We start from the raw sequence: 12,467 nt of genomic DNA, 5'->3' as shown, positions 1-12,467 counted from the left end.
ACCGGATTGACAATGTGTTAATACTGGTTTATTGTATATGTAATAGCTAATAATGGAACAGCTCACTCTAAACCGTTTTACATTATATTAACCAAAATGTTTTGAATGCGTTATTTAGTGACAAGTGAAACCATTTTAAATTCTTAAAAAATAAATGTATTAGATTTTTTCTTAGCTAACAAAGCTGTAAGTGTAATTTAATCCTGTGACAGAAAATTAGTCTATTCTGTTTGGTACTTCCGTGTCATAACTATAACCTTTACTCAAGTTACATTGGGCCTTTTTATATTCACTTCAAAATTAAAATTAACAGGATTATCAAATTCTAGATTTTCATTTGAATTTTGCATAAGAAACGTTTCCAAAAACAATTAGTTGGACTTTATTAAAAGATAAATTAAATTTAACACTGTCGAATATGAAAAAAAAAAAACAATAGAGTAGATGCGCAATGAGATTTGGAACAACAATAGAATCTTTGTTTACAAGATATTTAGCAAGATTTTATTCCAGAACTTTTATTTCTTTTTCAATTATTATAGAACCCATCATTTCATTTTTACAATATAATAACAATGAAATTGAGGTAATTATTTCGGAAATACAAGATTGTAGTGAAATTGATACTGAATAAATAATAGGAAGTAGAATAAACAATAATAATATATAAATATTTATTACTTTGATATTTAGAAGTCAGTGATCATTGTAATCTATGAAATGTAACAAATATTACAAAAATTAATATAAAATATGAAATTTTTTATTAAAGTATGTCATATTATTGGAAAATATAAAAAATAAGTATTTATTAATTATAAAACTTGCCCTACTTTTTGAAGATATATATTCACAGCCTCTTAGAAGAAGTAGTCACTTCTGTAGTCAGTCCCGCAACTGCCTTTCCATTATTTATTTATTTTTTTCTATAGTATATTTTTATAGAACACATATTTTTAATAAATACACAAACTATATTTGGTCTGGATAAAAATTTAAAATACATGATTTAATTTATACCCTAACATAATCAATCAATCAATCAGTAGGCTTTATTCGTGAACAATAAAAAAAAAAATAAATCTAAGTAATACATAAGGTTATGTCTCTTCTTGGGATGTTCTACAGGCATGTCACAAATTCTTCCAGGCTGTATTGTGGGCGTCCCACGTCCTGACCTCTGGGCGGGACCGTTTGAACAGCCGTGTATTGAGGCGGTAGTAGTAAGTTTATGAAGGCGTTCATTTTACCGTAATAACAAATACTATTGAAAAATATTGATAATACATTTTAACACAAATAAATGTATTAAAATATTTATTTTTCAATAAACGGCACAAAGAGAGCTGTTTTTTTTGTTTAAAGCATTATGGCATAATGACACTTATAGACGTAATACAACAAGTTTCATAGGTTACTGTATTGTAAACATTTACGTTTATATGTAAAACGCTGTCTGGTAACTTGTTCTTCATTAAATCTTTGTCTTACTCTAATTAAATATTTTATTTATATTTAATCCTAAATTTTTAGTCTTTCTTTAACTAATAAATATATTTCATGCTGTCTAGGCCGGTAATTAATGTATTTTGTTTATCATTGAATAGTTCTGAAAACATTTCGATGGTAAATTGGATTCTCCTTCTTCGATAACAATTTAAAATTTACTTGGAAAATTTCAACAGATTTCTGGATATTGACGTTTACATCAAGAAAGGTTACTTGCAACACAAAATTAATGTAAAACCTACTAAACACTTTTCAATATCTACACTACAACAGTTGTCACCCTGTATATGTAAAAAGATAAATTCCCAAAAGCTTGGTTACACGAGCAACCAAATTATGCAGTGAGAGTGAAGATCTTAAAAATTACTTTAGTAACATATGATGCTATTTTAAAACGAGGATAATCCTGAGAAGCTATTGAATGAAAAGCTACAGCTCAATAAAAGTAACCTTAATAATAATTATGTCAAAAAGAAATATTATGATGAGCCTAAATTAATAACACAAATATCATGCTGGTCTCTACAAAATTAACAACATTTTTAAAGTAGCTTACAAAATTTCTTCAAAATTCTCCACTGATAGATCTCATTTCTAAAAGGTATTCCACGTATTGTTTTTAAAAGACCTCCTATCTTAAAGGACATTATATCGAAACCAAAATTACCAGCTGATTCTGATGTGGAAAACTAAATTTAAAGGAGCACATCCATGTAATAAATTGTTAAATTTTTCTTTTTGCTTTATTTATTTATTTAACCCGTACTTTGCCCTTGCTTTACTAGCCATTGATATAAATAAATTAAACGTTTGATTTACAATAATTGCTATTGAGTTTATTTGTCACATACAGGGTTTTCGTGGATTATACTGCCGTGGGGCACATAAAACAAATTATATCCAACATAGGAAAAATTGTGGTACATGTTAAATTTGAATTTATACAAAAATTGGTTTAGATTTTGAAAATTTGGAATCATAAATTGGGTAGATCTTACTTGAGTTCAAATCCAGTTTTACTTTGTATGTTCCATTGACACTTATTCATCTTCCAATCATCCTTGTCAGCTTAGTGTACATTTAATATTGGTAGTAGTAATCTTTGCAGATCTGAGAGTTCTGGTTGTCATCCAATATTCAAGTGTTCATCATCTAGTAAATGTCCTTTCTGTTCTTGGATTCAAAATCGAGATTCACCAATTTAATACAAATAATAAAAGTATTACTGAATTTAATAACTCAAATTTTTATTAACTTTGATGATAAAAGCTTCTTCTCAGTCTCCTATTAAGCCATCATTCAAAAGAATAAAATTCCATTATTGTAAAGTCACTAGCTGATCTAAATTCACTTTATAACTCCAGGTGTTGTAAACTTACTTTGCATAACAATCTCCTTGATATTAAGATTTAATGTATTCTGTGGTATTTGGTCTAAAGAAATTATTATATATTTTTTTGTCTGATGATTCAATTTTACAATAGTTTATGTATTTCTATCTTAAATATATATATATATATATATATATATATATATATATATATATAGGTATAAAAGAAAACAAAAACACGTTTTCTTTCAACTCGAAAATGCTTAATATTTTACGCTACTTTTCAGTAACATTATCAAAAGCATGTATAAAATAAAATATAAACAAATATATATATATATATATATATATATATATATAATACATATACAATATATCACTATTCCCATTTCAAAATAATAGACTAATATCTACATTATCTTCAGTTTTAATTTTGATCCTTTCAGGATTATATGAATGTATCGCATATAAAAAAATGTGGAACATATTTGGTAACTACAAGGCAAAGTGAGAGTGTTTTTAAGACTCAGCCATAACTCACCCTAGAAGTGGCAATGCTAAACTTCCAAAGTGGCAAGCTCTTTTTGGCCACTTTGCAGAGTATTTTTTAGAAATTCACCAAAAATATATTTTTTACTCTAACCTAGTTATGTTGCATACTGAATTCTTCAGAAAGAGTTGAATTTTTATATTATGACAAAGTAAAATGATTTCTTGAACCCTGAATTGGACTTATCATGTGAAAAACCAAAATATGTTGATTGACCGAACTAAAAAAAAAATTGTAACTTTGACACTTTGTAAAAAATAATAAAAACATAGTTACAGAAAATCCATTATATACCAAAGGTAGAAACAATAATTACCTACAAATACCAAAGGAAAAAGTTTGAAAATTATAAAAAAATAAATAAAATAAATGAAAAAATAAAATTTTTTTGCAAAAATAGCAAAAAAAGTTGTTTTGTTTGAAACTGGTAAAAAAAAATATATATATATATATATATATATATATATATATATATATATATATATATATGCTGTAGAATCTTTGCATACTATATTTTATTTTGAAGAGAAAGTGTTTTTCTACAGATCTACCACATCAGTTTATTACAGTAAATTATTATTTTTTGTTTTTTGTTTGTGATCAAACTTGAAAATGAAATTTGGTACCAGGAAACAGTGAATAAACAAACTAACACAAGATCGTAAAAACAATGCCAAATTTATTACAAACCAAAAAGATAGACCAATGTTATAATAATAAAGAAAAATATATAGCTATATGTACAAGCCAAGAGAAACGAAACAGTCCACGTAGGCCTACTCAGCTAGTTTTGCCACAGACCGCGGGAGAAAACTTAGGATTATTTCAGTTAGTACAATTGGATTATTTTCATCGTGATGTTGATGATGGATACTATATAAAATGTATTTAAAATTTAGTGGTGAACACAACTGTGCAAACTAGGCATAAAAATAATTATCGGTTGCCTAGCAATAAGCGGCAATGTGAAGCGACTTCTAAGACGTCGCTTGCCACGTCACGGCGGCGTAAATAGAACGTCTCAGACGTCGCTTGCCACTTAGAGGGCTAACCACTTAACTGCACTTTCTGGTTATTTGGCAAGGGCTAAAAGCCAGGAAGTTGTATGATATGGAATGGTATGATGTAGAAATACGTGCTGGCAAGGGCTTATATGTGAATGACGTATAACCTGGTTTGTGGTGAGAGTTTGTGTGTGGGATAATATGTTACAATGGCTGGTGTAGTTTTGCATAGAACATATAAAAAAACAGGTACAATAGTACCTAAGATAAAACGTAATCTAAATTAAATGTTAACATGATTAAAACTTTTCTATTAAAAGTAACTAATCTGTAATATCTAATTTCAACCCATTTCGAGACTTCAGACATTTATCCATATCAATAAAATCAAAATAAACATATTTCAATATTATAAATTTTGGAGGTCCTAAGTTATGCTTAAACTGCTAGCATCTGAAATTTGGACTATTAATTAAAACGTAAAACTTATTACAACAGTTGATAACTTGTCATTGTGAACATATGGTGTTGGTTTCAGAAAACTAACCTCATACATTCACATCTCATCTATGAAACATGTTATCTCTGTAAACAATATATCCATAAGCAATCTGTAAAAAACAGTGTTACTAGAGCAGCGCGAACCAAAATACTGTAGACGAGTCATGAGAAGATCCCTGGCCCAGTACGGTTCAGCTGTGTATTGTTGTGGTATCACCTTATTTTGCAGGCACTTAAGTCAGTAATATCATCTGCAACAATAATTATAGTTGGAATCACAAGAGATGTGATTAGCGCCTTGAATTTGCTGGTATGCAAAGAGACCAGGGGTCATCTCGTGACTCGACTATAGTAGTCTGATGAGGTGTTGCCTTATCTCTGTTGACCACCAGCTGTTCCCTGTCCTTGAGATGGATCATTTTCTCTTACACGTATAACTAGCACCAGTGTTGGGCGTTGGGTGCAGAGGGAAGATTAAAACTTTTCAGCCACCAATCGGACTATTTTGGTACGGGCGGCTCTAGTAAATATTTACACACTTTGTTTGTGAACTATGGTTGGACTGTTAATACTACCATGAGGTAGATTAATTATCACAACCAGTAAATCCTTCATTCAGCATTTTAGGTTACAGTAAATTTTACCCCTTGTAAACCCTTTCCAATTGAAGAGATGATTTATGAATCTAATTAACGATACTATGATAATTGTAGTATTTCTTTTAATTTCTTGCACATTGCCTTTGCTGACTGAACACAGTTGTCAAAGTTTGATCCGACAAACCCATCTCCACCAACAAGCAGAGGAGGGGTGGACGAGAGCAGTAGGTATCCCGGGGCGTCCGGATACGAGTTCGTCACTTGTGAATATCTCCACTTATGGCACTTCACTGCTTTCGGTTCTGGCCAACTCGGAAACAACATTCTCACCTGTGACATCAACAACTGTTGAATGTCTTCAATATTGTCATCAACGTGTTTCAACCCAAATCCCAATGATGTGTGAAAAACCACAGCACACAAACCATCAGGCTCGTTCCGCTTTACGTTATCGATCGCAATGTATCTAAATATTGGATCTTTATCAATGTATTGTGCTCCCCATTCTTCATTAATTTTATCCAGGAAGAAAAGTACTAATACGTACCTAGAACTGTAAGTAACACTTTTTAAGTTATTAACAACATCAGCATTTAGTTCAGATTTTATTGTCCCTTCGAGTAATAGCAGTTGGGGTACTGGCATTGTTAAAATCACGATGTCAAAATCCTCCTTTTCTCCAGTCTTTGTTTCAACTGTCCATTTATCGTTTACTCTGTCTATTTTTGATACATGGTGATGAAACTTGGTTTCATTCAACTTGGCTCTCCCAAAGAAATTCTTTACCAAAAATCCAGACCCTTTAGGTAACACATAGTTCCTGTTGTTCCCTTGAGGTCTCAATCCGACAACTAAACATTTTAAAGGTTCTTCTAGTACACCTTCACTGATTAAATCATCATATATGTCACAATTCGATTTCATGTATTCTTCTGTTGTTGTAATGTACTGCGCACCTATGTCTGCAGTACAGTCACTGTTCAGAGGACACCTGCTTGTTGTCATTCTGCCACCTGTACCCCTCGCTTTGTCCCACATCTTCAAGTTACATTCCGGAAACATTCTTCTCAATAATGTTCCGGTCACTGCACTGGTTATACCGCCTCCTACTAGTAAAATCTTCATAATGAGTGACAAGTCCAGTACGATGAAGTTTATGAGGACAGTCTATCTAATTAAATAAACCTAATATATTAATACTTCATAGATATTTTTAATGATGATCACCTCTTATCTGATCAGTAGTGCAGCTTTTTTAAACCAATACCTGAAAATCACACAAATATTTCAATAAATAGTAATTTAGTACATAAATACATATCACAATAGAGTAGTTTTTGCTTTATAAGAGTTATTTGGAAATTAAAATTAGAAGCGCAGTAATTGACGTAATTTTAAGTTACATGAATATCAAAACACTTGTGCACCAATTCCCGGCAAGTTAAATGACATTATTTGTCGTTCGTTGACTATTACTTTTCAAACTAATGGCCAGTCCTAGTAGAGCCGTGCAAACAGCGCCATGCCAAGTGCTCACACTCAAGCACATAAAAAAGTCTTCAGTGTTATTTTACATACTTTTCATATAAGGTTATTTCATTAAAATGGCCTCTGTTAACTGGTGCCTTTAATTAACGGTAACTCCAATTTCTACTACAGTAAATTAAATATATATGGTTTTATAAAAAATAACTACAACATGACAATATCAATTAAATAAATTTAATTAATACATTCAACAAAATTAATAAACAAAACATCCATATGAATTAAACGGAAATAAATTCTTATTATTTTCGTTGTACAAATTCTTCCCCGCATTTAGGAAATTGTACAAAATGATGGATTCTCACCAGATAACTTTGTTTTGGTTATGTCAGTAATCTTCCAAATTGAATGTTATTTCTGTAATCAGGGAAATTCCACACTGAATAATAACACTTAGTTTCCTTTTTAATTCTCAACACATTTTGCTACTTTTTGAGTAAAATCTTCCTATTTCAATAAAAAAAACATTCAACACTTGTATAAACATGTTCAAAAATTGAACGATACATAACAAGTCTTTGTATTTAACAGCTATTTTCAATATTTTCATTGTATTCGATTTTATTAACAAAGGTATCAGTTGATCATTCCTGTTGTTGAATTTGCTTGAGTTCACTTTGATTCATTATTTTAGCCTCTCTTGTACAGTTAAATAATTTTGCTTTTGCATAGCCCATCATTAAGTGATCCGTTGCGTCCAAATTGGATATGTTTTTCCCTTGTAAGTATTGACCAACTTTGTCAACGTTGTTGGTCCCTGGCTGTAGTTTCCTTTTTTCCGTACTTGGTCTTGAGACAACACTAGCACTATTTTCGAATCTTTCTCTTTCTGGTGATTATTCTCCACGAAAGTTTCCTCGATTTCTTCCTGGATTGAAAATTTCTCCAGAGTCATTTACGTTTGAAATAGTTTTTTGCCATTGGAAGCAAAGGTTTAAATATCTCCATCTGGGTGGCACAGGGCCTCGCTATATAGTTTTTTCTAGTCTGTCCAGTTGTAAGTTTTCGTTCTCTTAAGTATTTCATCAGAGCAGGGAAGCCGTAGCCCACGTTGATAATTAGAGGCACTCTTATCACCCCGATATGAACTTTATTTGGTACTTTGGGATTATACCGACCACACTAGTATGAAGAACACAAAAATATAAATTTATAGAAACAAACATGATAGAACGAAAAAACAACCTCTTCAATTACAAAATTACAAACTTACAAGCATTTCCAGGTATTGTGATCGCTGTTATCTTATCTTTCTCGAGAATCCTGATTACGGCAGGCCGCGCGGCATCACGTGATTTGCACGGTACATAATTGCCTTTCCATTACAATTCAATTTATATTTCTGATTAGCCCCTCTAGAATTTGATATTTTACTGATAGGTACTATCTCGAAGGGATGTTTTTCTTTCGTCGACATCAGCGCGGGGCAGCACCGAAGGTGCTGTCAATGCCCGCGCTGATGGCCGGAGGCACTCGCATTTTGGGTGGCGGAATGTGATCAAGAATAAAAACAAGTTTTTTAGTGTATTTTTTAATAAAGAGTTTAGTTTGGTAAATGATTGTTTTTTTGTTGAATTTTTTTTGTGTTTGGAGAAATGTAGAGGTAAAACACGGAAGTACAACAAAGCGATGCACCAGCTGAACGGCGGCGAGACTGCAATCACGTTATCTACTAGACGCTCGACTTTGACCTCTGTCTGAGGATGGGGAGGGGTTTGCGATAAGACAATTCCTGTTTTATATGAACGAAATATTGTTCTACGCTTAATCTAGTAATCAGTAGAAACGAAATGTGAAATAACGATTCATGTCTGGGTGTGGTCGGTAATAATCCCAAAGTACCCTTTATTTATTCTTAGAAGGTCGTTATAATACTATAGCCTACCGTTGTTCTTTCAAACTAAAAACCAAAAAATTTCCTCAATACACTATTATTGTTATTTTATCTATTCAATGTTGGCAAGATGGCTTATGTCAGTTTTTACTAATAGACTAAAGGAAAATTTAAAAAATATAAAAAACAAAACAATTGTTTTGGAAAGCCCCTAAAATTGTTCAACTACACCAAGTTAAAGAAGTGATTCTTAATTCTTAAGCTAAATGGGCTGTCAGTAAAGTCTTTGGCCATCGGCGTGGGCTATGGCTAGGTAGTGCCCCACGCTGATGGTGATGAGCAAAAACCACTTCTTGAGGTAGTACCGATAAGTAAAATATGAAATTTAGAAAGGCTGATCACTAATGTTTGAGAACTAAAAATATTACCAACAGTTAGGCGAGTTGTAATATTTTTAGTAATAATTCTACAGCATGAGGTCAATGACCGCCATAATTCAATTACACAACGAATTTGAATTCCCGTTAACAAATAATAGAAAAAAAACACCTGTTTCCCAAAACAACACAAAAGAGAAAGAACAGTGTGTATCTCTTGAAAGTAACTATGCAACAAGACCAAATTATTTCGAAATTAATAAATTTCATCATAGATATAAACTATGGCCAGAATCTTGATAAACAGGAAATCATACCAAAAAACATCTTAAATTACCCTCTCAAACACAGTTGGTAACCTACATTCTCCTAAATTCCTTGTCCTATTTTCATGTGAATGATGATAAACCATTTATACCCCTCCTCTTATATCTACCGGTACCACTCCTTAGATTGCAATCCTGAGGTATAACCTGAATTTAAACAAGCTAATAATTTCTATTCAATAAATGGTTTCTCAGTGCCTAAAAATAATGTTCACTATTTTAGAAAATTGTTAAAAGTAATTTTAGTTTGTTTTAAGTAATATGGGTAAAGTAAGTATGCTGTAGGCTATTCTTTACTATTATTTTAAACAATAATAATAATAGCCAAATCCGCTAGCCTGAATTACAACAAGGCAACATTAAGCCTCTAACAAATTAAAAATTAATATTGTACTTTTACCTCACATTACTAATATTTAAAGGGGCCTCTTCACACTATTTGTTAATTTCTCAAATACTTATTAAATGACACATATAGGTAGTAAACTAATGGTTGTAGACTAATGAAATAAAAGGTAGGAAAGGCCTAAGAAGCTAAAAAGTATATTCCTCCCTAAAGGGTGAAAATCCTTGGTAGGGTGGTAAGTCCTCAGGTGCAGACGACACTTCAATAGAGCGTTGAACTCTCAGATATGACAGTTAGCTCTTGGGTGAAATGTAAACCCTTGAGTAATACGTTTGGCTCTACAAAGCAATAAGCCCTAGGGTAGGCAAGAAAGTCAGGTAGTTACATTAGGTAAGTTAAGTTATTGTAAGCTTCATGAACAAAATAACATTTCTATACTTTTGTTCTCATATCTTTCTCAATAGTTCTTTGGTTTAAATATAACTATTACAAGTCTAAATTATAGGATTAAGGAATTCCCTGCATTGGGGAATTTACTTCCTTTTGCAAGCATCTTTCTTGTCTTGACTTACTTTTTTGTATTTAATATCGCTACACTATGACTAGGCCTACTTTTCACAATAACATAATAAATAAATCAGTGAAGTGGAACTTGTAAACAATTATCTAACTCACCTTAATTGTTGTAAATTAATTAATTTACTTTACTGGAAAATTGGTATCAGTGAGGTTAATAGCAAAAATAGCCAATCAAAATTGCAATGTTATTAACATATTCTGCTCATCCTCCTCAGCAAAAATATAAATGGCTTTGGGAGTTGCAAGTCACAAATAACTTTAGGTATTTTTATGATTTGAAATGTAAATGTCAATTTCTGGTACTGTACTTCTAGTTATAAATTATTTTCAGCGATATCTGCTCTCAATCGCTTATCTGAGTATTCTGTGATTAGAATGTTTTAGCAAAGCAGTACCCTTCACTGCCTCTTCAATAACAATGGTGTCTATTTACTCATATGACGTTATCGTTATGGTACATTTGATTTGCTTATTTATTAAACTTCTTTGATTTTTACACAATTTATTCGGTGCTGCCCCCCGCTGATGGCCAGAGGTACTTGTGTCAAGCTAATATGAACTTTTATTCTAAGGACTAAATTAATAAATGTTTTTTTATCACAACGTATTAAGCAAAATATATTAATAAATGCCTTTTAATAAGGTCAAATTCTCCTGATTTCAGAATTATTGTTATTTTACATATCCAAAGATTGCGTAACGATAGATGTCAGCAGCAACCAATATGAGGTTGACGGTCATAACAAGACCGTAAAACAATCTAATATAACTCCGCACAAGAAAAGTTGTGTTTTATTTTTAATACTCTATAACTCTATCATTTGTCATTTGCACCCCAAGAAACCTTGTATCGTTTTGTTCAGGAGGATTATAGCAATACATTGATAATGGCACTATTTGTATTTTGCCAGACGAACATTAACTTCACAATTACCAGAAAATTTTAACGTTGTTACACTAATTTAATTTTTTTTTAGTTTTAACTTTGTGTATAGAAGAGTTAACTAAAATAATAAAATTGTGTTTAATAATAACCTCAGAGTCCAGATCATTAAAGCCTGTAAATTCCATTCACAGAAAACTAGTAGGTTGTGGACATTTTTGAAATTGTAGAACATTTGGGTATTAATAAAACCGCAATCTTAAAAATTATATGGAACTTTAAATTATTATAATAATTTTATCCAACTCTAAAATTTACTTTTCAAATTTAAACCAATTCGTCCTTACCACTTTAGATGTATTAGTAAAAAAGAAATAATGGCGATACGGAATATGAAATTTACAGATATCCCACTTATAAAAACAGATTCAGAACACACTTTTCAAACCTTTTTTATCTCCGTGTTGGTGCCAATACCAATATTATGATGACAAAGGCTAATACGAAAGCCTAAAAGCTTCTTTGGATTGAACACTTGAAACTTCTGTGCTGAACACTTGTTTGTTTTAGTGTTTCCTTTTTCCTCTCTATTTAGAATAGTGTTGAGGAAACCGACTAGTCGACTACCTGTTTGTTCGATTAGTGCCCAAAGTAGTCGATTGATTTGACTGATCGTAGATAAACCACTAATTATTAGTCAAACGAATTACTTTGCGTTTTCAATTTACTGTAAAATGTATCAGCTGACTTTGTTATTTGGTGAACATGTATTGTATTTGGTTCTGTGAAATTTGTTATAAACTTGCTTTTTTCTCGTGAAATAGTTCACAAATTGATAATAAGGACTGTTATTAATTGATTTCGTTTATTTTGATAATAATTTGATGTAGTTTATTGTTCGTAATGTAATGTTTTTTGTTCTTCCTGTTACATAACCTTGTCTTGTTTGTGTTTATGTTTTGATTGTTTACGTTTTTGTAGACTCTTATGAAGCAAACAGGTTCCACTTGTGAAAATGCTTTCACTGATGATAGTGCTCATGTTCTACATGATCACAGTTATAATCAGACAGCAGTAATAT

At 31.4% G+C, this 12,467-nt stretch overlaps 1 protein-coding gene across 3 annotated transcripts; it reads right to left on the bottom strand.

Moving 5' to 3' along the window:
- Positions 1-4,911: 4,911 nt before the first annotated feature.
- LOC124353585 (renalase-like) lies at positions 4,912-12,088 on the bottom strand. 3 transcript variants are annotated; one of them, XM_046803490.1, is made up of 2 exons: positions 11,835-12,088; positions 4,912-6,760 (listed from the first exon to the last, which is right to left on the bottom strand). In XM_046803490.1, exon 2 carries the CDS (start codon positions 6,616-6,618, stop codon positions 5,593-5,595), a length of 1,026 nt encoding a protein of 341 aa, XP_046659446.1. In that variant the 5' UTR covers positions 6,619-6,760; positions 11,835-12,088; the 3' UTR covers positions 4,912-5,592. The 3 variants fall into 3 exon arrangements, with proteins under 3 accessions (XP_046659446.1, XP_046659445.1, XP_046659447.1); XM_046803489.1 differs by having other exon boundaries at positions 11,734-12,085; XM_046803491.1 differs by lacking the exon at positions 11,835-12,088 and adding an exon at positions 10,600-10,942.
- Between the last annotated feature and the right edge of the window lie 379 nt (positions 12,089-12,467).

Source organism: Homalodisca vitripennis, chromosome 2 (genome assembly GCF_021130785.1).
Source record: "Homalodisca vitripennis isolate AUS2020 chromosome 2, UT_GWSS_2.1, whole genome shotgun sequence".
NCBI lineage: Eukaryota > Metazoa > Arthropoda > Insecta > Hemiptera > Cicadellidae > Homalodisca > Homalodisca vitripennis.
Note: the sequence above shows the minus strand (reverse complement) of the source record. Positions and strands in the feature narration are given on the sequence as shown.

What these genes read in the sequence shown, in the direction of transcription:
- LOC124353585 (XM_046803490.1), bottom strand. Translation starts at nt 6,618, where the DNA reads ATGAAGATTTTACTAGTAGGAGGCGGTATAACCAGTGCAGTGACCGGA.